Below are 27,647 nucleotides of genomic sequence, written 5' to 3' on the forward strand. Positions count from 1 at the left end.
AAGTGCTCATTATGACTTGTTTAGGATTCAAAACTTGAAGTTAAGGACTGAGGACTTGAGACTTGTGACTTACAAGGACTAAGTCCCACCACCCCATTCTATGAAGTAGGCTCTCTTGAGATTATTTAAGATACAAATATCAAAGCTACAAATGATGTTACACAACTGTTGTCACAGGCTGAAAACTACCCAGAGAAATCTGGGCGCCACTTTAATGATCATAGTTTTATTTAAAGTAGAATCAAGATGTTTCTGCACCTTCATTAACCCTAAGGAACATAAAAGCATTGAGTGTCTCTGCAGGAAAACCATATTATGACTTGCCTAAAGTACAGTGAACAACTGTGTCTTGTGATATTGCCTGACATCAAAAGTGAGTGCGCAAAACTAGCCTTTTGTTGCAGGACAATGAAATAACAGTTCAGTGACTCACGCAGTTTGTCGAGCAGATTGAGAGTGCAAAACACCTGCCAAAGGCTACTCCCAAAGCAGATGTTTACAACCAAGAATCATGCTAATTTTCACTCCAGCAATTGTGTCAGAGGCTGAATCACATCTGGGATGAAGACCAGAAACAGATGTTGCAATCAATTATCAGACAGGACAGAAAACTAGCAATTTATTTGCGTCCTGACAACAGATGGTATTTCACACCTGAGTGTCTCACAGGGCGTGTCACTGAGAGTATGTGCTGTTGTACAGGTCACCCAGGTGCTTCTATTTTAGCCTTTTTAATCTTCCATCTGGTTTAACAGACAAAGCTACATTTATTGTGCATATGCTTTGCTTATATTGCGCATATTCTCAGGACTCCAGGCCCCCAACTGGGCCCCCAAAGCCCCAGTTTCACTGAATTACAGCTGGTTTGTGGTAATCTGATTATACTGTTTGGGACTGTAGAGACATACACTGCTTCAGCACAATATTAACTGACATAATAAGGACTAATGAGTGGGTTCTATAAGGGTGTGTTAGAAATAGTTTAAAGACCTATCAAAATAATATAATAAATATATAATAAAAATGTAACATTAATAATATTACAGTTTGTATTTGTAGAGTTCAAACATGTACAACTTAGAATCAATAAATAAGACACTGAATAAATGGACATATGAATAAACATATGGCTGTTGCTTCAGGCAGAATGAACAAACAGCAAATTATAAAAGAATAAACCCCGTTGTACGTTTTGTTGTCTTGAATGAACTGAATTAAAGTAGGTTTAATGTTCCTTTTTGACATGGATCAACAAGAAAAGAACTTTCACTGTTGAAATTACAACAAATCAATCAATTACAAATATAAAATACTTACATTACTAGATATGAGTTTGCAAAGGTTGGGCCTTGCAGATAGGTGTATTTATATCACAATGAATCACAATCCCTTTAACTACAAACAAGATGTCTCCATATAACAAATTGAGTAACTTCTAAAACCAATTGGCTGCTGATTTTAGGTGGTCATTTTTAAATGACACCTAATAGTATTGAATAAAATTGTCTCATGGTGAACTGAACTACTACAACTTGAAGTAAAAGGAATAATAAATTTAAAAAGCAGCATGCAAAAACATAATAATAAAACATGATAATAATCATCATCATCATCATCATAAAACATTGTGAATAATTATGGATTTTTTTGTTATATTGTATACATTTATTTATTTATTTATTTATTGAGTTGTTAACCCTTTCAAACCACACCAGTTCGCTCTGGGTTCAAAGGTTTAAGTGCTTGTGAAAGTTGTCTTAAAGCAGAACAAGAAGCGTGATGCCGCTCCAGGTTTCAAAGGGTTAAATAATTAATTTTATTTATTTATTTAGTGGTGAATACTTTGGGCCTCCTCTCTATAGTGCATATTGCTATTTGTTTTCAATCAGATATCCTCGCAGATAACCAGGGGTAATGTAATATTCTGACATAGGAGTACTGTACACACTGAACAAATATGGAGAGAATCGGGATGTCATTCGGGCCCACCAGCTGATTTTTTGTCTTTGGGCACCCCATTTGATTATTTCGACCACAGTGTGAAATCGTGGAAATAAAAGACTTTGGTTGTAAACAGAGTCAGTTTTGTTTCAGTCTATTTTTTTTATTAAAACGACACTGAGTCTGCGCAGTGCGCCTCTCCGTTCCCATGACGTAATCTGACGTCCACTGTCAGAATCCAGGAAGTTGGTTGCTCGCTGTTGTTTGTGTTCAGTGGCCGCAAATCGTCCCTGTTTTTCTGATTTAAAATATCGCTTTCACGGGCCGAAATGGCGACGTTTATTTCAGTCCCGTTAAAAAAGTCTTCTGAGGTGGACCTAGTGAAACCTCTGTCGAAATTTGTCACAGCCTCATACCCAGCGGCCGAGGAGCAGGGGGAGTATATCCGCGCCGTGGAGGAGTTGAACAAGCTCCGCAAGAACGCGCTGGGAAGGCCGCTGGACAAACACGAGAGCTCCCTGGAGATCCTGCTCAGGTAAAAAATAAGTCCTGCTATTATAAAACACCTTAACTAACTACCATATTATCAACACTCAAAGCGACTCTCTCCTCTGCCGCGGTGTGTTAGCTCAGTCATTGCCGCACCCAGATGCGTTAGCTTGTAGCTGCTAACCTGGGAGCTAAAGTTAGGCATGCTAATATGCTGGTTGGCATTTGTCACCACAATTACTGACTCATACGACACTCGTGCCAAATTTCTCCTAGAGGCTAACACACACTTTGCTTGTTAACTTGTATAACTGAACTGTCAGATACTTAAAACATCAGATAAGCCACGTTAGCCGAGCTAGTTATGGTCTCTAGCTTTGGCTATTTCGTCGAAGTGACTCAAAGCAAACTCGACATGGTTTACCTGAGCAGCAGAAGTAGTTTCAACTCAACTTTATTGACATCAAGGTGAAACACAGAGCACAAACATAATAAAATACTGATATGAAACAGAAATGTATAAAACGCATTCTTAGACATAAATATAATTGTAATACATAAGTGACAGTATAGCATGAAATATAGAATAAATCCAGCAATAATAATAAATATACAATTATTATTATAGTTGTTGTTGTCGTTGTCATTTCATTTATATATATGTTTTTATTTTACTTGATAGGCTATATGCAATTTAACATACCATAAAACTTTGTTAAATAGCCCAGGCATATATTTGGGACAGGCGTCTATATGGAACAAGCTTTTGATTCTTTTCACATAAAACTGTTCAAGCAAAAATGGAAAAACAATCAAATTTTAAACCTCATTTTGCGTTTCTCTTGTTTACTTATACAGTATTACTTCTTCTTTGGTGCTCATGTTTTTAGTTAAATGATGTAGATATGTAGGTATGTAATGTAGATAATCTTACCAAGCTAACCATGTGTAAAGCAAAAGTTTAAACATTTATATATGTATGTGTCTAGTGGTAGCTTAAAACACTGTTTTACGCATGTCAGGAACTTTGATAGTAATGCATAGTAACTGGGCCTCTAATTGAGAGAGGCCTTTATTTATCAAGTAGCCACACTGGGCTACTAAAAGGGACTGGGCATCTAATGGGGACTAGGCTTATATTTGAAGTTTTACGGTAGTTTCAGTAGAGGGTATGAGACTGATGTATTGCACAGAGAGCCCTATCCCTAGTTGGGCTTTTACATTAAGGTTTACGGTGTATTAAAATATTCAGTTTCATCATAAAACCACCATACACAATAATAACAGAAGACACAATAAAATACTTATAGCAAAATACACATTCTACAGTACATATACTACAATACACATATTGCAATACACATACTGCAGTAACTCAACCTAATCATCAATCAGTCATCCTCACCTGCTGACTTTCTCTTACTGAATTTTGGTTAATAGGCAAGGTAAGGTAAGTTTATTTATACAGCACATTTCTGCAACAAGACAATTTAAATTGCTGTACTTTAAACATTTAAAGCACTAACACATAGTGCAAAAGAAACACTTAACAAAAAAAAAAGCCAAAAATGTCTAAGAGAGATATAAAATTCCAAAATAAAAGTTATAGTTCAATGTAAGAAATATATAATGTAAGAATAAATATATTCAATTTAATAAAAGGCAGCAGCAAAGTCTTCAGGCTTTATTCAAAAGAACTGAGAGTTAAAGTGGACCTGTAATCACATCAACAGAGGTCACAGTTGTGAACAATAACTTGTGAATATACTCAGAAAATCCACAGTCTACAAATACCTTCATACATATATAAACCCATCAGCACCTTTTAGATATATTTAGCTACATTGCACTGGTGATATCAGTCACATTTAGGCCCATATTCAGCTGAGGCCTTCAGTTTTTTGGTAGCCACATGATCAGACATCCAGGATGACAACAAAAGTTTCATGAGACACTGAGAAGGGCTGCATATACTCTTCCAGCAGATTTTATGTTTTAAATAGCAGCTCTGGTTGTAAAATACACCGGACATACATACATTTTTTAAAGAGCAAAAGAGTATCACAGCACCATTTTGCATAGAGGAACTGTAACTGAAATAGATTTAAACAATGTTCCTCTGTGTCCCATGCTTCGTTTACCCCGCCCAGTCTGTTATTGACTGCTGTCTTGCTCTTATGCAGTTAAACTTATAATAAATTAATGACTGAGCCCTAATGCAGAAGGCCACAGAGGTCTCTGTTACTTAACCTTTATATCATGTATGAAAACCGTATAATTACTAGCTTAATGCCAGTGAACCAGTATGCTGAATTCCAAGGTGACACAAAGTGCAGACTTTGTCCTCCCTCATTTCGGTCTTTCCTCTCCATGACTCATGAGTTATTTAATGTACAGGGTTAGCCCAGATTACGTAAGCAAAGTATGCTCTTGCATTGTTGTCCGTATTCCATATTTCTCCACTGTGAGCTGTTTTATAGCCACAGTGCTTAGTGAAACTGTGTAGTCGGTGCCAACATCAGGCACTTTAAATATTAAAGACTGTACCAGCTCAAGGTGCTGAGTGTTAAAAGCCGACAGAGTGCAGCTAAACTGGAGCGATGCAAAACAATTATTTACTATAATACAATAGCTTTTTTTCAGGCATGTGATTTTTTAATGCTTTTTTGAGATCACTACATGTGACAACAAGAATTGGCAGCTGATGGTCATGTGACTGTTGACCAGATTCAGTGTGTGTGTTCGAGTTCGTGTTAGGGATGCACTGAGGTCATGTTAAACAGTTTGAAGCTGTGAAGCCTCACTGATAACGTGACCTTTAAATTCTAATCAACATTCAATGTCTTTTCATGTCTCTTCATTTTGTGTAAGTCATGTAAGTCATGAAATAAGGCTACACTAATATTATTAGTATTATATAATACCAATATTATAACAATATTACTATTTGTAGAATTGGATCTGTGTGGTGGATGCTAAGGATTGTTTATGATTTGTGTGATTCAAACTTTTCCAATAACTCCAGAGTGTTGTGAAGTCCAAAATTTATTGTGAAAAAAAAGAAAAAAGATAGATGTAGTCATTTCCAAAATTCACATGTTTTTATTTAACATAAGTATTCAGCCTTAATTCATATTTTTTGGCGCTTAGCCTTTTAAAAGCATTTTCAATGCGATCAAAAAACTGTTTGCTCTCCTGTACCTGTATTAACGGAGCGGTCAATCTAACACCACCATAAATTACATGTAGGGCAACGCGATATATCTGTATCATTTCAATATTGTGATATTAGACTAGATATATAAGATTTTGGATATTGTAATACCATAAATGTTTTTCCTGTTTTTAAAGGCTCCATTACAATAAAGTGCTGTAATTTTCTGAACTTTCTGAACAACTTTATTCAATTTGAGATTTTGTTTAAGTATTTATTTTATACACATATATACACAGTCACACAGCTGTAAGTTGCACAGATACAATACGCAGGGTCGGTATCGGTACATTTTAAATCTCTCTGTCTAATCATGTCGCCCTAACATGATAAAAATATCCCTATACAAATTAAAAATTTGGGGAAAGGAGAGAAGTGGTGTCAGAGTTATTGACACATACCTGATATGAAGTATCAAAATTTGTATGATAAAACAAATTGTTGGACAGCTGCATCCCTGGTTAATGTTTACAGTTTGTAAGACAGTATGTAAGAGAAATACTCACAGAGTATAAGAAAAAAAGTTATCTGTACTGTCTGAAAAGGAAAGATTTCTCACAGGATCTGAAAGATTTGCCCACCTTTCTAGTCTGAGGATATAACTAATTAACTAACTCAAATGTTCGGGGATGTTGGAAGGCTTTGCGTGTAAGATATTGGTGTTATGGGTTTATAGATTAATGGTCTTGGCTAATTAGCAGCCGGGTGGAAGCTAGCTGTCTGACCATTTCTGACTGCTAGCGTTGCCGCTCCTTGGCCGTCTGCACGTCGTCTATTAGCCATGTGCCAGGTAGCCAGGGCGACGGGCCCTATCCCTTTCAAAGCCGTGCTGACACACAGCTATTGTATCACCATGGTAACCATTGTTTCGTTGAGGCTCTTTCTTGTTCCCTTTAGTTAACCAGCAGATGCACTTCATCTCAGCTTTCCATACTTGTGTTACTTGAGTAACTGAAAGGGAAATGTAACAAACTCTGTGTTTGTAGTTCTGTATACATATAAAGCCAGTCTTTGTTTATGTTTGCACTTTATGTTTTTCAAGGCATGGGAAAAGCATAGTGGATGAACTGGTAAAAGGGGATTCCCGAACTGGCCCCTCTGCGTGTTGTCGTTTCTAATAATAGACAGTTGACATCACAGGCACAGAAACTGATAAGACGAGGAGTAGAGGAGTCATCTGATTCTGTGTGTTATTCTGCCCGTCCTGATATTTTCTCCTGACTCACCGTATGAAGGAACAACTTCCTCAGGCCTCAGATCTGCAGTTATGTCATAAATCACTTCCCTTTAACTCAGTTTTTCCAATTATGACTTACATCCCTTTTTTTCTTTTTTTCAACTTCACTTCAACTCAGTGCAGCGGCGGGCCATCCCAAGGTGCATAGGGCCACAGATTAGGTGGAACATGGATGACCAGGGGAAAAATATGAAATGAAACAAAGCTGAATAAATATGAATTATATAGGGGAAATACCCCCTTTTTATCAGCTGCTTCCTCAATTTGTCATTAATGATTAATAAGAAACTGTTGGTTGGGCGACATTAATAACATAACATTAATAATATTTTTTAGCATGACAGAAAAAGTTTGAGAATATCTGCTTTAACCAAACTTAAATTCAGTCATATAAACTAATGACATTTCTCTCTTTCCTTTAAAAATGATGACCCATGATTTGCAGAAAACAAAAAAAGAGCAGGTACGTTTAGGTTTAGACTCTTAAGAAAACGTGGTTTTAACCCTGCGGCTTCTTTCTCTCTCCAGATACTATGACCAGCTGTGTGCTGTAGAGCCCAAGTTTCCCTTCTCTGAAAACCAGGTGAGTGATCGGACAGCACACCTGTGGATGACACTTTGTTTCAAAACAGAAGAACTTGAGTTTAAAGCTCCTCTCTGTTTCCGCAGCTCTGCCTAACCTTCACATGGAAGGACGCCTTTGATAAAGGATCACTTTTCGGTGGCTCAGTCAAGCTCAGTAAGTGCGACCTCAAATGCATTTCTGTCTGCAGAGCAATTTATGTGCATCAAACTGTTTGTACACAGATGCAGTTAGCTTCATATTAAAAAGCCAATGCAGGTCTTTGTCCTCACTGTAAATACATACTGTCTCTTACTATCCGTCTTCCTCTTTGTGTGTCTGTCTGTCTCTGTCTCTCTCACACACACTGAGAAACAAAGCTTTTACACACTAAATGGGTCTCTGTTTTATTTTGTGTCCAGAAACAGGCCTGACAAAGTGGCTTAAAGGGTTTATAGAAAAATTAGCCACTGAAGTTTGTGTGTAAGAGACAGAAAGACATGACACAGGTGTGTGCCGAGTAATATGAGCGTATGTCATGGTGAGAGACTAAACAAACACAATATATAAAGAATGAGTGAGAAAAAAATCTTTAAATACTTCAAAAGGCTCTTTTTCTAAGTTCACATTTATTCTGTTCACGCTTGAATCTTTTGTCCTCTGTGGTGAATTGTTGGAGCTCATGACTGTGGGATTTTTTCCCCCAGTCTTTTCTGGGTGAGAAAAATGTAGAATGAAGCAATAGAAAGTGTTGGAAAAATGCCAACCCCACACAAAAAGAAAGCAGTCAATCTCTGACAAGGGATGAAAGATAAATGTCACTTTCCCCCCCTGTCATCACTTTCCAGATGTGGGAATGAATAAAAACAGTTTTAATGTCACAGTTTAAGTGGAAACTTGCCAGTATGCAATGAAACCATATTCTTCTGTTGTTCACTTTGTCCCCTGAAAAAAATAAATTCCATGTAAGATTTTGTTAAAAGGCACAAAAAGGCACTCTAACAAAGAATTTCTTTGTGTTTGTTTTACGTACTGCAGCTTTGGCCAGTTTGGGCTACGAGAAGACGTGTGTGTTGTTCAACGCAGCAGCGCTGGCCAGCCAGATCGCCTCCGAGCAGAACCTAGACAACGATGAGGGCCTGAAGGCTGCAGCCAAATACTATCAGGTGGGAACACTGACAGACAGGAGCGTGTTCTGCATGATGTAAGAACATCTGCTGAAAATGACTCAGTGAATATGTGTATCCTGAAGATATTAAACAGCGGGCAGTGAACAGTGCTCAGTTCAAAGGGAACTGTGAACTCTGAAGGGAAAAAATGAACGACAGCTTGCCCAAAGTTGACAAGCAATATTACCCATCAGTCACTGCGCCTCACTAGAGCAGCTGATGCGAAGTCATTTAAAACACTGAGCTCTGGAAAAAAATGTTTTTATTTTGAAACATGAAAATGCAGAAAATTAACAACAAACTGCCACAAATAAAATGATTGTATGTGCCTATGATACTTTTTCGTTGATTTTTAATAAAGTGTAGTAGTTTTGCTTATTGGCTTTATTGTAAATAATAAATCTCGGGTTGACACTGAAGTCAACCATGACGTGTCCATCTTGTAAATTAATCAAATCACATTAATTCACAAGTTGCATACATTTTAACGAAATAACTTTTGCAATGGTTTCAGCTTTTTTTAAGTGTCTGTTCAGTAATTTTTATTTCATTAGTGTAAAATTTCAACAGTAGCAGCACCATTCAGACACAAGGAAATTCAAAGTGCTTCACAGGGGCATAGAAATACATTCAATCCTGAATGATAAAAAACATTAAAATTACATTCAAAAGACAATGACTACATAAACTCAAGGAGGAAGCTTTATATATATATATATCTATATCTATATATATCTATATATATATCTATATATATATATATATATATATATATATATATATATATATATATATATATATATATGTATATATATGTATATATGTATATATTCCGCTCAATCTTAACTGAAGGTGTGTGTATTTTTGTTTTTTATCTCGCACTTTATTTGCTAATGTAAACATCAGTATTGAAACTGTCTTAAAAATTCAGAATCAGTATGTATCAATAAATCTGTATTTTTGACAACACTCTGTGTGAGGCTTGAGCATGCGAGAGGCCTGAGTCTTGCAGATTTATCTGCTGTTAGTGGCTTACAATCATCGACAGTCTTGGCAAAAGTATCTCATCTATTTCTCTCCTTCTCTGTCTCACATCCAGCTGGCCAGCGGAGCGTTTGGCCACATCAAGGACACGGTGCTGTCAGCGCTGAACAGGGAGCCCACCATGGACATCTCCCCCGAGACTGTGGGTACCCTGAGCCTCATCATGCTGGCTCAGGCCCAGGAGGTCTTCTTCCTCAAAGCCACCTCAGGTACCAAAGGACAGACTGCTCAAGGGTTCAAACACACACATAATCTTTACTCAGAAGTGGTCTCATAAACTGCTCACAGACTTTTGAACCTTTTCGGTGCACTATCATTATGATTTTCTAGTTTTAAAAGTGTATCATAGACCACCAGTCCTTGCTCTGTAATGCGTTTAACTACAGATTTGGCTGTTCAATAACATGACTCGACGATTCCTTTTTGTTTTCCGTACAAAGTTTTAAAGTTTGAGCGAGCTCTGCAGGACTTTTAGTGTGGTGTGCATTCACATTATAAAGTAAACAAGCTAACTGCGCTAACCACAGTTGGTAAATGTGACATTTTTTGCAGACACTAAATATCAAACAAAAGCCAGAGACTGTATGCTGTTGACTTGCTGCGAGCTGTACATTCTTCTTCACTTTACCATGTAGTCTCGCTCTCCCTCTGTGTCGCTGCAGCATGTCTGCAGTTACCAAGAGTGGCCTGAAAGCCAAGAGCAATGACTCCACAGCAAAGTCTGTACACTGCACAGAAAAGAAATGACTGCTCAAAGCAATCTGAGTCAACTAAGGGTCTCTGACTGATTATTCAAGCCTCCAACCTTTAGGGGCAGCCCTGTGTTTAACTGGTGTCACAAATCTGCCTATTCATTCAAACTCTGCCAAATGAAGCAGAGTTTGAATGAATAGCATCTTTGATCATGCACATTTTCCCCTTTAGATTCATTTGAAGCGATGGCAGTAGGCAGTTTCGATCCAGGCTGAGCTCAGCCTCTGTCCCAGTTCTGTCTACGGAGTTGCTTATTAGAGGTTTTAAGCACAATCGTTTTGTAGGTTACATCACAGAACAAGTTCCTATTTAGAAAAATTAGACCTATGTTTTCTGCTGAGGGGGTGAGTTTTTGTTGTTCTTTCACTTTGTGAGATGTAGAAGCAGTTTCATGTAGAAACATTCTTGTAAAATAAATGTAACTCAACAGAAAGCAGCTGCAGACCGCCCTGAAAACCATTACCAATTAGCAGATCACAGCTTCTTCTCTTGAGTGTATCCTGTTTGAAATTTTCTTTTAAAAAAGGTGACTTGTTGACTTCACAGATAAGATGAAAGATGCTGTCATCGCAAAGCTGGCCAATCAGGCAGCAGATTTCTATGGCGACGCCTTCAAGCAGTGCCAGTACAAAGACAACCTTCCCAAGGTATGTGAAGGACACACACACACACACACACACACTCACACACACACACACAGCGACACACTAACCTAAACACTGCTCAGTCAGCCGTGTGTTTGGTGTGATGGAGATGCATACAGACTCTGGATCCTGAATGGTTTGGTGTGTGTCTGATTGTGTGTTTTGTTCCGTATGTGTTTATTTCTGGAAAATAGACTTGAAAAGTGGTACTCAAGATGTGGGAACCTCTCTCTGTTCTCATTGGTTCATTTCCATCCTGTTCTCACTCTGATTGGTTGGTTACTACTAAGCTGCAGTTTGACTAGTTTTTCAATCTGGTTGGTTTCTTACCCTCTAATCATGGGCATCTGGAGTATTTACTGTCTGCCTAACACTGTGCCTGAATCACACAAACACACTACCACAAGTTCACACTACAGATTTAATATTTTGAGGTAATTCAAATTTAAGTTAAAAGAGAATCCGTAAATAAATAACTTGCACCAGCTGCTCGTAGGATCTGACTTAGCTTAGTTAGGACTTGTTTAAAATGAGATCTAATAGTGATTTATAATACACGCTATGTCAGTTACCTCAGACTAAATTACTAAATAATGCTGTGAAGGCGTGTGCTACTCATCCTTAAATACAGATATTTCTCCATGTGTGCATGTAGCTGAAATGACGGTTCATAAATCTATCAATTAAGAGAAGATGAATGAACATTATATTATTTCTCAGAATAAACGCAGAACATTTCCTGGTTGTAGTTTCTGATGTGTGAGGAGTTGAGGCTTTTCTCTGCGCAATATCATTTAGATTTGAATGTCTGGTTTTTAGACAGTTTAGCAGTTTCTTACTTTCTATGCTGAAAAACTGTGGAACTGGATTTTAGTAATTTCAGCTTTTTTTCAGTTCTTATTTATAAAAGCGAATTAAAAACAATATGCGAAAACATTCATTATTTATTTTATATGTGAAGCAAGTACCTAGCCAAAATCAATTATTTGGCAACATAATAGCACACAAAGTCAGGATGCACCATACATGTTGACAGTCAGATTTTAAAACAATTAATTTACATAATGAATATCTAACCATTAGTACTCAAATGTCAAATGTGAAAAATCGACTGAAAAGTCTTGAAAATTTCATTATGAAAAAATTTGGACTTTCAAAATGGAAATATGTAAGAACACTAGGATTTTTGGACATTACATTTTAGGCTCTGGAAAAATTGTGATGAGCATTTTTAAATTATTTATTACTTTTTTCTTGTTTTTTTTTTTTTTTTTTACATTTGACAGACTTATGATTAAGTATGAAAGTATTTCAAATATTCAAAGTATTTTTTCATTACAAGTATTTGTTAACATTAAATCGATTAAAAAAAAATTCTGATGTAAAAACAAAGTCGCACCTATATTTACAAAAAATTGCCAGGTAAGTTTGAAATATTGCTTGACCCCTAAAACTGTTCAGTTTTGATATGACATTACATTTTGTGAAGCTACAGTGAGAGCAGTTTATCGCTCTTAATTTGACAGCGCTATAAAATGTTTCCTAGCGACAGACTGACACATTTCTCACATCTTTTCTGTACAATACTAATACACTACTTAACTCTTAATGGTGCAACCTCATTTAGTAACTTAGGCGGGTGAAACTAGCTGGTAGTTGCGTAGAACTTTGAAAAGACTTCACACTCAAAATTAGTACTAGATGTATGGACAGCTGCTGCAACACAGTCATCACATGTAGTTTCTAATGCTCGTTGTTTACCTCAGTGACAACGGGAACACAGAAAATAAGGCCGGTGTGTATTTTCTCCCCAGAATCAACACACACACACACACACACACACACACACACACACACACACACACACACACACACACACACACACACACACTCCAGGTATGGCTATGGGACCTTTGATGAAGGTGTAGCAGCTTTTGCTGAAAGATTAAACACTCATGGCCTGTTCTGTTTTCTCTCTCGTTGTCTTCCTTTCTTTCTGCATCCCTCGTGGTGATGGTGGTGTTGGCATTGGTTGTGCGTGTGCTCGTGCTGTGTTTGCACACCTCTGACTGCTTGTGCCTGTTTGTGACTGGCTTTCGTGATGTCATTTGTGATTTGACCTCGCTGGCGTGTGCGTCTGCCATTTTGTGGTTTGCCTTGCCGTCGTGCGTGTGCGTGTATATATCTGTTTGCGTGCCTGCGTGTTGCTCTGTGGTTGCCTCTCCCTGGTCAGTATTTTTATTTTCAGGAAGTGCTGCCGGTGCTGGCGGCCAAGCACTGCATCATGCAAGCCAACGCCGAGCTGCACCAGAGCATCCTGGCCAAGCAGAAGAAGCGCTTTGGAGAGGAGATCGCTCGCCTGCAGGTACACAGCTTTCACATCGATTCCTATCTCCAATGTCTTATGTAACCTTCAAAAAACTGGACAGATATTAGATGATGACAAACACGCCTTGAAGTTCCACATCAAAAACTAGAAAACTTATTCCTGAAGCAAGTTTGTTCCTCCATGTTCTCTCCTGCGGTCTGTTCGTCCTTTCAGCACTCAGCAGAGCTGGTGAAGACGGTGGCGACTCGTTACGACGAATATGTGAGCGTCAAGGACCTGAGTGACAAGATCAACCGAGCCCTCACCGCAGCCAAAAAAGACAATGACTTTATCTACCATGACCGTGTGCCTGAGGTCAAGGATCTGGAGCACATCGGCAAGGCAGCGCTGGTCAAAGCGACCGCTATCACACCTCCACTCAGCCAGAAATTCACAGGTGAGAAACTCAGACATTCAACACAGTTCCTTATTGTTTGACATACATAGAATTTCAGTATTAAGTCTCTCTATCATTGTATAAAAGACAAAATGCTGTGTCAAAACCTGTCAGTTTCTGATTCAGTTAACATCAAAATCTTTAAAGGAAATGTTTGACATATTGGGAAATATACTTAGTCACTCACTTATCAAGAGTTAGATGTAGATTACAATTTTATTATTGCTTATGGTCAAGAAAAAGTCAAATATATAAACCACTGTAAAACTACAACTTGCTGCTTTTACACTTCGGTTTTTGTACAGATTAAATAAACAAGATACAGACCGTTTTTGTGACCTTCAGACTGAGAGAAAGACTGCCTGAGCAGAGAGACATTTAATGTAAGGCAGCATTGAATTTAATGGGAGTGTTTGCTGATTTTCAACCGGGTGTGTGTCATTGTAGTGTTTTGAGTAGCTGTAGATAAATGGTGTCAAGGCGCCCAACATGCCACTTGCTCCTGGAGCTCCCAGCATGTCCACCAGCCAAAAATCTGCTAGATGATGTGAAATGACGTATTTTACGTCAGGACGGGCACAGGTGGGGAACCCTCGGCCTGTCAGAACAGAGGAGAGGCCAAACATTGTTCAATCTGCAAGCACTCCTCACACCACGGTGACACAGACCTGTTAGAAAATCAGCAAAGTATCCTTTCAAGTTGCTGACCCTCTTCGTTTTAGCACAATCCCATCCAAACTCTCAAAAAACACGACCCCAGATGTATTGTATAGGGACTGGATGAGTCCAGATGGGATCTTAACCACACGTTCTGTGTTTGACTTATGTTTTTAATCAGTTGTTTTTGTTGTTCCTGTCTTTTCAGACTTGTTTGAGAAGATGGTCCCCATGGCAGTGCAGCAATCCATGAGCATTTACAGCCAGAGGAAGTCCGAGACTGTAAACAGACTGGTGGGATCAATGAGAGAGGCCACTAATCTCTGCAATGGGTACGCTGTCCTTTGTCTATGTGACTGCATGTTGCTATGCATGTGAACGTCAGTGATTATGCAGATGAAGTTGTCTTCCTATGGACGTGTCCATGAGCACTTCTGTAGGTACCATTAAAATGTCGATAGAAGAACTCATGATTTTCCATCAGTTATTTGTATCACTCTAATTAATGATGCTACTGAATGTTTAACAGTTTGGATATTTTGCTCAAAGAGTAACTTCTTAAGACCACAATAACTGACAGCTGCTTTGTGACTGTCCATCAGTGTGTTGGCATCCCTAAACCTGCCAGCTGCTCTGGAGGACCTGTCAGGAGACTCAATCCCTCAATCCATTGCTGAGAAGGCCCGAGCTGTTGTGCAGCTTGGAGGACTGCAGAGCATCGAGCAGCTAATTAAAGATCTGCCTGAGCTTCTGACCCGCAACAGAGAGATCTTGGACGAGGTCAGAAACACACAGAATCAGTATGACTACATGTAGTTGTCAGTGATCTGACCTCTCTTATTTCTGCTAAAACATAACCATGACTTTATTTGAAAAGTAAAGCAGACACTTTTGCAACTTCAGCCTTTGAAACAGCTTGTTTGTCACGTGGCTTTCTTGACAACGACGCATATGAATGTAACGCTGTTTAGCAGCTTCCCCACCACCACAACCAGAAGAACACATGAATGCTAAAAACTCATAATCGTCCCTAAATGGCGGAAATCCCAGATCAGGATCGTCACTGAAATCTAATCCACTGATCTTTGGGCCAAGGACTGTTTGTCCATCAGCTTCAGCCAACCCTTTTTTTCTTCTTCTTTTTTTTAAAGACATTTGCTGACAAACAGTTTAACAGACGGTAGTAAAAAGATAAAACACAAACCGCTTCCAAGTTTGTTGGCAGAGTTGAAAAGTCCACACCAAAACGTCCTAATTTCTCCCAAAAAGTATTTGGTTTTGTTGTATAAGGACAAAGAGCCATAACTGAAAAAAGTACATTTCAGGTGGCCAAAAGCTGACTTTGTGTAATTTACAAGCATTTTTGGATATTATTACACATAAAAGTAGTGCTGAAACAATTAATGAGTTGACTGAAAGAATTGAAAAGACATGAAATGTTCTTGACCGTTTTCATAAATGATTGTTGAAGTTATTTATCAGGCATAAATATACATTGTAAGGGTATGTTGCTTTTCTTTGTGAATTAAATACACACACACACGCACACAAGTTCACTCTCTGAACTTATTTCTGTGGGGTTTTTGTTGTTTTTTGCTATTTTTGGACATTTTTAGACAAAACAATTAATTGATAAATATTTAAAATGAACTGATAATTTCAAGTTTTTCTTACATGAACTTATGGTCTGTATAGTTGAGATGGCTGAGTAATGATACTCTGAATTCTAAAACAGTCCTCAAAAATCAGATGATATTCACATGCCCCAAAAACGACAAATTATTAATACTTAATTAATTATATAAGGTGTAATTATTTGAGGAACTACTGTGTTTGTTGTTCATGTTCAAAGCACTCAGTATGTTTGTGTTTTGTTTTGTCTTCAGTCTCTGAAGATGCTGGATGACGAAGAGACGACAGACAACGAGCTGAGAACTAAGTTTAACCAGCGCTGGAACAGAACTCCCTCTGGAGACCTCTACAAGCCCCTTCGTACAGGTACACACCATAAACTGTAAAATAAAGATGGACGACATGACAGATCCCTAAAAGTGAAGCCAAAACATCTCGATCGCCCTGTGATGGCTGTGGTAAAAACGCATAAACATCGCCCCCTCCATGGTAGTGGTCAGTTTGTTCCCTGTCAGAGGATCCCAAAGCCTTCAATTTCTAGATCGGCATCACAATCATAGTCTTCAAGCCAAGTTTCTGCGAGGGAAATAATACAGTGTAGGTACTTAAAAAGGAAAGGAATTTAACACTCGCCTGAAGTTCATCTATTTCGTTTCTTAATGACTGAATCCGGAGCAACTGCTGCTGTTTGAAACAGAAATAGGAAGTGTTGATTTATTTACGAATGTTTTTTTTTACAATTTTTCATATCTGTGACATATTGCAACTGTAGTGAAAGGTGGAACAATGTCTAAATGATTATCAAAACACAGTTTTCACTGTCTATTTTTGCTGAAACTGCAAGCATTGCACAAACAAAAGAGGCGAGACTCCTAGTCTCTTTATGTGCAGCAGCCGACCAGCAGCGACGCTGTACATGCACACTGTAGCTGCTCTAACTTGTTAACATGGGGGCTGAAAAAAAACTAAAAACTTGTTGCTATATAAAGGGGGGTTGACTTCAGGATTGACAGCTGTGTGTAACAATCAGCAGGCTCGTGATCAGTGGCGCTGCTTATGACTGGTCCATTGAGTGTTTGCAAGATGGCAGCTGCCGTATCCGGGATATTTCGACTTCATTTTGTACAGTATATGTGTACACACTCACACACACTGAGAACATGCCCCTTCTTGTTTCCTTTGTGCCGTGCTGTAATGTTGAGGTTTGTCACCATGTCATCCACTGTGGACGATTCTCCTCGTCTCTTCCTCTCTCCTCTCTTGTCCCCTCTAACCTTACCTCCCTTCTCTCCCGCAGAGGGAGCCAACTTCCGCAACATCTTGGACAAGGCAGTACAGGCGGACCAGGTGGTGAGGGATCGCTACAACACCCACTGTGACATGATCGCCCTGCTGTGTAAACCAGAGAACGAGCTCAATGCTGCCATCCCCTCCGCCAACCCGACCAAGACACTGCAGGGCAGCGAGGTCTGTACGCTGTAACTCTTTATATTGTTTGTATTGTATGGACAGATATTACAAAACTTACTATTGTAATGGTTGAGTTTAGGATGTGCCACCTAATCAAAGGTATTTTTGTGTGCCACGTAAACACAAGACTCCTGCCGCACAGAAACACCCAGTGGACACTGTGTGCTTTATGGCCCCATTCCTCCTCCCCACTGTAGCTCCATTTTTCATTTTCTTTGCTGACTTTGCATTGTTTGACATGGGGAACTTAAATAACTAAGCAAGCAGAACTGGGAAAGCTGGAGGAAGAAGTGCATGTCTTTCCACAGCTGCACTGAACTCATGTAAAAGTAAAAAAACAACAGTATATAGCAGTCATCATGAGGGCGAGAGGTCAGAGGTTAATGTAGGGTAGAGCACGTTCGCTGGGCTTTGCTCACTGTGTCTGTCTTCTCACCATCATCATCCAGGTAGTGAATGTGCTGCGCTCCCAGCTCACCCAGCTGGATGAGATAAAGAAGGAGAGGGAGGCCTTGGAGGGTGAAATCAAAGCCGTGACCTTTGACATGTCTACCGCCTTCCTGACGGCACTCGCCCAGGACGGGGCCATCAATGAGGAGCAGCTGTCGCTCGCACAGCTCGATCAGTTGTACGGGAGGTGCAACCAGAGGGTACAGGACAGCCTCCACAAGCAGGAAGACCTGCTGGGACACGTTCAGGTACACACACACACACAGACATACACAGTTTGGGAAAAATGTTTAAATATTACAAACAAAATATTGATTGAGCAGCAAGGTAGGTATTAAAGATGTCTCTTAATCACGTCGTGTCAGCAGTTTTCTACATTCTACCAGCTTAAAGGGGAACTTCTATGCTTTTCCTTATTTTCTGTCATATACTGGATATATAATGTTTCAATGTCGGCTGTTCATATTAAAGGTGGTGAAAGTTTCAAGTAATGAGTTAAACATATGTAAAAGTAATCCTTGTTAGAAAAACCCTCAGGCGTTAGACCGTTCATATACACATTATATACACAATTTTTATTTTTTTATACAAGCTGACATAAGATCGTTACAAATCTCTTTTTGGTCATTTGATCCAGGCACATTACTATAAGTGTTTAGAGGCGGGTTTCCATTCACCCTCAAATTATCAGTCAGTCATTTTCTGTAACCGCTTGTCCTCGTAAGGGTCGCAGGCAGAAGGCGGGGTACACCCTGGACAGGTCGCCAGACTATCACAGGGCAATACCCGCTCACAGGGTAATTTTAGAATCAGTTTTTAGTCACCAATCAACTTGAGCTACATGTCTTTGGACTGTGGGAGGAAGCCGGAGACCCCGGAGAGAACCCACGCAGACACGGAGAGAACATGCAAACTCCGCACAGAAGGGCCTCGCCCACGGACCGAACCCGGTCCAACCGGGTTTCGAACCAGGGACCCTCTTGCTGTGAGGCAACAGTGCTAACCCTCAAATTGTGCAAATTGAAATTGCAGTTATAAAAAACGCCTAATGGTGACGCCTCGGTTTAAAAAAAACCTCCAATTTATCGCAAAAAGGTTTGCATGACGTGGTATTTCAGACGATTCGAAAAGGCAATATTTATCAAAACTGCAATGGAAGCAGTTTTTTGCCTTTCATAGGTCACATGACTATGCTTTTTTTGGTAGAAACTGTCTCCCTCAGTCATGATGCAGCAGGTGATACAGGAGGTGTTATTACATCAAATAACTCTTCAAAAGTTGAGCAGATTATCTGGAAGTTTTGAATCCACATTCCTCTGTGAAATCGTGGACTATCACCTCCTAGAAATCCCTCATACGTGGCCGCTCCCATGTATAAAGGGCTTGCCTTTCCATTACGGCTCTCGTAACACGACTACGTCACCTTGGATTGGAAATAATGAAGGCTGGCATGGTGGTTGCAATAGAAATAAACCTGCTGATGTTTGAACATGCATCACCATGCTTCTTGGAATGCAGTCATTTCGCAATTGTGTTTTATCGACATTTCCTAAATATAATAATATGTAATTAATTTTTGTGCAGATCTGTAATGGAAACCTGCCTAATGGTACATACACTGCTACATGTAGCTAACGCCAGGGAAACATTTCATCTTGGTTGTCGATGTTGTTTATTTCTCCTCAGTTTCTAAGGTTGTAGTTACCCCAAAAAAAATCTTAGTCGACTGAATTTCAACTTACTTTTCAATCAATCTATTGGTCGACTGGGGGGAAAAAAGCTGCACGTGTTTTTTTCCTGTCACAAGGCTTGACATAAACACTTAACAAGGGCTAGTAAACTGTGTGTTCAGGCAAGTGGAATGTGTCAAGTTAAAAATAAATGTTATCTTCATTGTAACATTGCTTTAAAATAAAATACACGCCCTAACACTTTTCCACCTGAGCTGCGTGCGCAAGTCCGTCTAACCACTAAGCATTGAATAGGACTGAGGTGAAAAATCTGACATACTGAACACTACAGAGTTAACTCTGGGTTGACAATGTCATATATAACATAACGTTACTTATTCTGTAACTCTGCATGTGAAACAGAGACTTAATACTTTAACCCAGAAGCTAATGCAAGCCATCCTGCCGCTCCAGCAAGGGCTCCCGTGTAGGCGTGTCCCTTTTAGAAACTTTGTAATCCAGCTTTAAACTGCTGTGTCTTTTTGGAGACTTAATAAAGGAATCCATAATGATAGATCCAAATTTAATGTCTTCTATGATTATTTATCTGTTTCAAAATGAAAGTTAAAAAATGTTAAACCTTGTGTAAAACACTGTGCTTATCACTGTCACCAGCCGTCCAATAGCAGTGGAGAAGGGGCGGTACAAATACCACAAAAACCAGTCATCACAGAGGACAAATAGAAGTGCTGAACAACAACAGCTGTTGTTCTTCAGCTGCAAAAAGAAACACTTGAAACACAGAATTTGGTTGGGGAAGAGCAAACGGACCAACAGACCTGGATGTTTAAATTCCTTGTAAACTGCACATTTAAAATGTTCTAATAGAAACCCAAAACACAAGTATGAACCCAAAAAATGAGCAGAACAGGTCCCTTTAAAGAGTGACCTAATAACGACATTTGACCCTGTGAAGTAGAGGAAACAAAGAGTATTCCCTTTGTGTGATAAATGAAGCATTACATATATATCAGACAGACATGTAAGCAGATCACACAAAGTCCAAAGAATGGGGAGAACCCAGTTTACCCTTTCAATGGCAAACTGCCACTATGTGCGAAGAAATCATTTACAGTTCACTGTGCATAAATGTACTTGTGTTCTTAGATGTTGTCAGCGGTTACTCTCCTCTATCTATAATCTGTTTTCTGTGATCTCCTTCCAGACGTCCCACCAGGAGTTCAGCAGTCTGAAGCAGTCCAACACGGAGGCCAACCAGAGGGAGGAAGTCCTGAAGAAACTGGCTTCAGCCCATGACAGCTACGTTGAGATCAGCAACAACCTGCGCGAAGGCACCAAGGTACTCACTCAGCACAACACGCCGACACACACGTGCCTCGGGAAAGATGCACTGTACTGCAATAATGCATATCTTGTCGGAAACTTTCTACTTTCATTTGCTTTTAGTTTTTTTTTGTTTGTGTGTGTGTGTCTGTGTGTTTGTGTGTGTGAGAGAGAGAGAGAGAGAGAGAGTCAAGGTGGTTTGCAAGTCAGGTGATTTATTTTTGTCCCCATTTGTTTCTCCTTCCTCAGTTCTACAACGACTTGACAGAAATCCTACTTAAGTTCCAGAACAAATGCAGCGACATCGTTTTTGCTCGCAAGACAGAGCGGGATGAACTACTTAAGTATGTACTTTACTGGTTTTTGTCTAAATGATTGGTTTGGGTGACAGTCACATGAGCCGGCTAGAGAGTAAAGGTAGAGCTGTTTGTAGTTTGTAGTCTGATTTAAATTTAACACTCGAAGCCAATTAGTTTCGAGGTCTGTTGCAGCGTAAGAATACGAGTAGAATATGAAAGAAACATTGCAGCACAGTCACTGCCGGAGATGCTTTACTTACTGAGTTCATTTACATGCACAAAATAGTCTGGTTCCTGTCCTTATTCCGAAAAAAAACCCCAATATTCCTAATAAGCTATTTACATGAAAAATGAATATTTCACTGGCACTCCCGTTTGCATGGTTTGATCGACGTGCTCTAACATGATGTCCATCACGTAAAAATACAAAGAAGGAGAACAGCTGGAGCCGCTTGCAATTTTGCTTTTTTACATCAAACGGGAATTTCTTCACAGTTTCCTCCCCGTGGCGGACTTTTTGGGCTCTCTCTTTCCTTCTTTTACCTTCTTGAAAAGGTCGATGGTGCAATATTTGCCCAAAAACCTGTTCATCCAAGTCTTTCATTGAGTTTAAAAGCAAGCGTGTCTCTCCTCCTGACCAGAAATGTGGGATTTTTTTGCATGCATGCATCCCTACCCCACAGCTTTGCAAACTGTTGGCTAGTTGGTTTGTGTACAACGTATCCATGACGACGCACAGCGCTGACCAAAAACAGACGAGAGGCCGTGTGTCATAAACTGTGGTGAAAACCCCAGTTGGAGACAGATATTCCAAATTGGATGTATACATGCCCAGATAATCTTCCTAAAACCTGAATGATACTGACATATCCCACATGTCTTAATCAGAAAATGCTAAATTTGGAAAACAGCCGGAATTGGAATATTTAAATGGAATATGCTGTTTAAATAACTCACATCAAATTCAGAATATTGTCACAATCTGAATAAAAGGTGTATATTGGTGTGTATGTAACCATAGCCAAATGTTTCAGGGACCTGCAGCAGAGCATCGCCCGAGAGCCCAGTGCTCCGACCTTCAACGTCCCCACCTATCAGACCACCCCGGCTGCTCCCGCCGGTGGCCCCACCCCTGCACCCAGGACTGTCTTTGTAAGCAGCCACTCAAACAAACAAATAAGCAAAGATGTTGAAATCCAGCAGACGTGAGGCTGACGGTTGGATATTTATGTCTGGTTTTTTTTTCTCTACTTGATAGACCCAGCAGCCTCAACAACCCCAGCAGCCCCAGGCAAAGCCCGCACCCCCAGCCAGGCCTCCTCCACCAACCTTCACCCCCCAAGCAGCCTCCACCACTCCCACCAATCCACCACCCACTGGCCCTCCCAGCGGCAACCCACCACCTGTTGCCCCATCACCTCAGGCTCAGGGCCCCCCTTACCCCAGCTATCAAGGCTACCCAGGGTGAGTCTCCCATCACGCCATCCTGATTAAGAATAAATTGACCCCCATAATGTAGAGTGCTGATGTCAGGATGAAGTGAAAATTATTTTATCCTCTTCAGAGCTTCTTCTAAGAACTTTGATGGTAAAAGCAAGTCCTAATCTAATCATTTGATCATTTAAGGGGTAATTTTTCTTATTTTCTTGTTACTTTTTACTATATATATATATATATATATATATATATATATATATATATATATATATATATATATATATATATATATATATATATATATATATATATATATATATATATTAGTATTTTTAGCTGTCTGAAGTTTTTTTTCTTATTCTAAGGTCATTTTCTTATTTTGTTACTTTTTTATTAATTTCTTGCTATTCTTTTGAGACATTTTTTTGTTAAGTAGCCTATTGCCTTCTTTCTATGTTTTTGAAAGAAGTCAAGCAAATTTACTCAGGTTTCAAAGGGTTAACGGTTTTAATTTCTGAAATATCACTCTCAGATTTGTTTTCTCTGTGATGTCCATGCAGGTACTTCCAGATGCCTGTGGGCTACAATCCCTACGCTTACGGCCAGTACAACATGCCAGTACAGCATCCCTACATGACCTATCAGCAGACTCCAGGACAGGGTGGCTACCCAGCAGCCCCTCCTGCAGGACAGCACTACCCTGGCTACCCCCCGCAACCCCCTCAGCAGCAGCCCTACTACCCTCAGCAATAACTCCTCTCCCTCCATCCCCTCATTCCTCCCCTCACCAGTTAACACCAAATGAAAAAAATCCCCCCAGCAATAACACTTTATCACCATTAGGTCCCTCCCCTCTCAGCGTTTGTTTTCTCTCACTAACAGCAGCTACAGAGACCCAAGTCAAGGGCGACTCTGGAGCTGCTTTGCACTTCTCTTTGAATCCCCTTATTCGTTTCTCCTTTTCATTTCGCCCTCCCTTTTTCTGTCTTGGGTCATGTTTTCTGGGCTCTGATAGCACTTTTCTTAAACTATCTCAACTTGCATCAATGCACTAACCCCCTCTTTTGTTTTTTCTTTTTTTTGGTTTTTTCATACTCATTTTCTAATGGTTAATTGTTTAATTTAAACCCTAACTGGTTTTCACTGATAACTGACTGTCTGGGCTGGACTGCTGTACAACACTCACGGAGGTGCACAGAATCCAAGGATGGCTCTTCGTTTCCTGGTTTGGGTGTTGTGTGTTGGGTGGGCGGATGGGTGGTCTCTGCTACACTCATGGGAGGGCACAGCCACATCCTCAACCCCCCACCCACTCAATCAACTCCCAGTGCTTCTATATCAACGATATTCTTATTTTTGTAACGAATACTGATGCCTCGCTGATGTATAAACCTATACAAATGGATGGCCTGTAGGTTTTCTAATGTAGATGAAGACTGTTGAGAGTTCTGCTCTCTTTTTCTTTCACTCTTTTCTCTCTCTCTCTCTCTCTCTGTCTCGCACCCAGGGAATGTTGGTATATTTCTGTGTTACAATCAGAGGCTATACAAGCGGCAATTATATAAATATATGTATAAATATGTGGTTAACCGAGACACTCTGCGTGCTGCGCTCTCATGCTCTTTGTGTTTATTTTTATTCCTCAGCTCTAATGTGATTAAAAACATCAACCGCCAGCCAGAATTTGTCCATCTTTACGCATCGTATGTCTTAATTGTGTGTGTGTTTTATTAAACAGTGGAGGTTTGTAAAGCAGCCAGAAGAGGGCAGTCCTGCAGCTCACAGAGGGAGCAGCAGCCGAGCAGCAGTTCACCTGCCATTGTGTCTCCTCGCAGCCAATCGGCGAGTGAGTTGTGCCATCCGACTAATCGGACGCCTTTTGACCTCCTGAGCATTGGGGGCAGATCCTATTTAGATGACATGCAAATTACGTTCCACTGAGGTCGTGATCTCATCCAATCATATTTCCCCGCAGGTGATTTCTCCACAGACAGATTTCATCCCCAGATATTTATTCAGTGTCAGGAGACGCTAATGATTTCACATATCTCCTCCTTGTGTGTGTGTGTGTGTGTGTGTGTGTGTGTGTGTGTGTGTGTGTGTGTGTGTGTGTGTGTGTGTGTGTGTGTGTGTGTGTCTGTGTGTCTGTGTGTGTGTGTGTGTGTGTGTGTGTGTGTGTGTGTGTGGCAGGGAGGCAGATGGCAGCACAGTGTGATGTCTGGAAGGATGCATGGAGATGTTGGCAGAGAGCTGCTGGTCCCCTGCCTGCATCCATCACTCCACCTCTCTCCATTTTCCCCTCTCCTCTCTCCGTCTAATCTGTCTTCTAGAGTTCCTATCTGCTTCTATCTTTATAAAAAAAACCCACCATATTTCACTTCACTTTCCCCCAGTGCTCTCCCATCCTTTGTTTTCTTTCCTATCAGACTCTCTTCATCATATGTTCTTTTGCTTCTAAGCCTCTTCTGTATACCACCTGTCTTTTTATATCCTCAGCTGCTCTCTCCTCCATTTATTTTCCCTCTCCCCTGGCTCGTCTGTTTTTGCTTACCATTCATCTGTCCTTGCTGTCCAAGCCGCAAATTGTTGGCAGTGAGTTGTCTTCACTGGTCAGTATCTCTTGGCTCATAAACGTCTCATAACATCACGTCAGTCTTCAGCGTGTGTGTGAGTATGTGTGTTTGAGAGCTCACAAGGAAGGATACACACTTCTAATCAGATCTAACAGCTCACATCTCCTACTGGAAGTGACACAACACATACACACAGCCATGTTCCCTCTCTCCCCCTCCCTCTCTCCATCTATACAGCATGCCGTTGCTGCCAAAGCCAATTGTAGCTTTGGATGTGTTTATCAAAGGTGTCTGTGCGTCTCGGGCGCTTAATTTTAACAAGACGTTCTCCACCGGAGGAGTGTCATATTTTAATTGGTCTGAAACAGAATAAAGGCAGCGAACAGAGCACTGCGGTGACAGGTATTAATTACCTTCTGCCTAATGGCTCCCAAACTCAGCACTCAGCTATATTGGTGCTCACACTATTCTTACTCCCCCACTCTTTTCTCTTGTCGCTTTTCTCTCCTCCTCACCATGTGTTTGTCCGCAGAGGGGCTGAATAGAGGTTTTCTTTGGCTATGATGTTGATAATTACACAGAAATACTCGATTAAGGAAGCTTATTCTTTAATACAATGATTCCCAACTAGAGGCAGTCGTGCCCCAGGGCCTGTTCTGCATTTGCCAGGGAGTATGTGTGAAGACTGAGGAGTAGTTCAGTTCATTTAAAACGGACAGCTTCCCCCACCCATTGTTGGAAGTGATAATATTGTTGGTGCTGCTGTTGCAAAAACAACCGGCTGCTTTCTGTTTTCCTCAGAGCTCAGCAACTACCAACAACACAGGACACACTGCATTTTGTTTTTTGTAGTTGCTTCAGTTCTTCAACTCTACGCCATTTCAACTACAATAAGTAACTGCAAAAAACTTGCATAGATACGTTTTAGTATCTGGGAATAGCTTAAAACTATCCTTGTTTTGGTTGCACAATGGTTGACGTGCTTCTTTAATTTGTAAAGCAAGCCTTCATTTTCCCAGGAGATTGTAGCCGGTGGCAGACAGAATGGTAGTAAAAAGCGAGGCTTATAGAGAACCAGTCTTAACATTAATGGGGAAATTATTCTATAGTATTACATTTTCCTCATTGTACTTTATAGCCACATATTGAGTGAGTTGTAACAACTAAACACTGGGGGTTGCCTTTTAACATGTGGAAACTACCAAGCAATTCTGATATTTAGCATTATTTAAAAGCAATAGATCAATGGTTAAAATAGTTAGATAAAAAGAATAAAGAATCTGTTAAAAATAGATAGCTATTGAAAAGTAACTTAAATGGTTAAATGGCCAAAAGTAGTGGATGAATGGTTGAAATAGTCAGCTAAAGATAGTGAAAAAATTAAATAGCTAAAAGTATTAAATACAGGGTTAAAATAAAAGTTAAGAAAATAATAATAATAAATGGTTGAAAAAGATCAAATTAATGATAAAAAAAAACTGCTCTTATATTTAACATTATTTAAAAGTAATTGGCAAATGGTTGAACCCAAAAACTATATAAATAATGGATATAGTCATCGAGATCACCCATTGGTTTAAAGATTTCAGTTTTGGAGCCTCGAGTCCGGCATTTTTGCCGTCCCCATTTTGGATCTTTGGAGTCAGAAATGATCATATTTGGACAAAAAGGTGGAGGTAATCCTAACAGTAGCTGCTGGCTTGGTTAGCCAGAACATTTACATCTATTTTTTTACTCTGATATTGCTCACGGTAATGTTACTTTTCACAGAAATGTGCAAGAAAAAAGGCTTAACACCATCCGTGGTGGAAATAATGATTTTGTTCATTTGTACTTTTGAAATACCTACTCGTGAAAGCAGATAGCTGTATTGAAGAGGAAGTGAGGTGAAAGGGCAAGTGCACAACAGGAAGTTGTAATCAGGAAGTTATTTTTCCCCATGGGTTCTTCAAGGAAGCATGAAAGTGCAACAGACTTATTAGACCATCCATTAAACTCTACTAAAGCAGCTTCATCCGTAAGTCATACAGTAATGACAATTCTATATACATGTTTGTGCAACTATTTCTTGAGTTTGAGTACATTGTACTTTATGATGGTTTGTTGTCTACTACGTATCAACGTAATGTTTTCTGGTTATAGCATCAGTGCTTGTTTGAATTATATTTACCATGTTTTTCATGTTCCTCTACCATTAGAGGAACTGTAGTTTTTTCATTTACGATTTGGTTTCATTAATTTTAGTCTCAGAGGATGCAGCTTGATTTAAACAACTAAAATTAATCATAAATGGTTGA

General features: G+C 39.7%; 1 protein-coding gene across 2 annotated transcripts; it reads left to right on the top strand.

Annotated features, from left to right (window-relative positions):
* The first annotated feature begins 2,157 nt into the window (after positions 1–2,157).
* On the top strand, positions 2,158–24,453 carry pdcd6ip (programmed cell death 6 interacting protein). Of its 2 annotated transcripts, none has more exons than XM_088090169.1 (18): positions 2,158–2,476; positions 7,410–7,464; positions 7,551–7,620; positions 8,482–8,609; positions 9,712–9,865; positions 10,956–11,056; positions 13,287–13,418; positions 13,596–13,818; positions 14,684–14,807; positions 15,078–15,255; positions 16,362–16,473; positions 17,405–17,574; positions 18,027–18,275; positions 20,923–21,057; positions 21,291–21,385; positions 22,375–22,492; positions 22,599–22,804; positions 23,338–24,453. In XM_088090169.1, exons 1-18 carry the CDS (start codon positions 2,271–2,273, stop codon positions 23,528–23,530), a joined length of 2,649 nt encoding a protein of 882 aa, XP_087946295.1. In that variant the 5' UTR covers positions 2,158–2,270; the 3' UTR covers positions 23,531–24,453. The 2 variants fall into 2 exon arrangements, with proteins under 2 accessions (XP_087946295.1, XP_042362235.2); XM_042506301.2 differs by having other exon boundaries at positions 13,302–13,418.
* Positions 24,454–27,647: the final 3,194 nt, after the last annotated feature.

Source organism: Plectropomus leopardus, chromosome 17 (assembly GCF_026936395.1).
Source record: "Plectropomus leopardus strain MGB_pleo_1.0 chromosome 17, ASM2693639v1, whole genome shotgun sequence".
Taxonomy (NCBI): domain Eukaryota; kingdom Metazoa; phylum Chordata; class Actinopteri; order Perciformes; family Serranidae; genus Plectropomus; species Plectropomus leopardus.

Excerpts from the sequence above, each read along its gene's own strand:
- pdcd6ip (XM_088090169.1), top strand. The coding sequence starts at position 2,271 with ATGGCGACGTTTATTTCAGTCCCGTTAAAAAAGTCTTCTGAGGTGGAC. Across the intron at positions 9,866-10,955 it reads CTTCCTCAAAGCCACCTCAG|ATAAGATGAAAGATGCTGTC; the intron begins GTACCAAAGGAC and ends TTGACTTCACAG. Across the intron at positions 22,805-23,337 it reads AGCTATCAAGGCTACCCAGG|GTACTTCCAGATGCCTGTGG; the intron begins GTGAGTCTCCCA and ends ATGTCCATGCAG.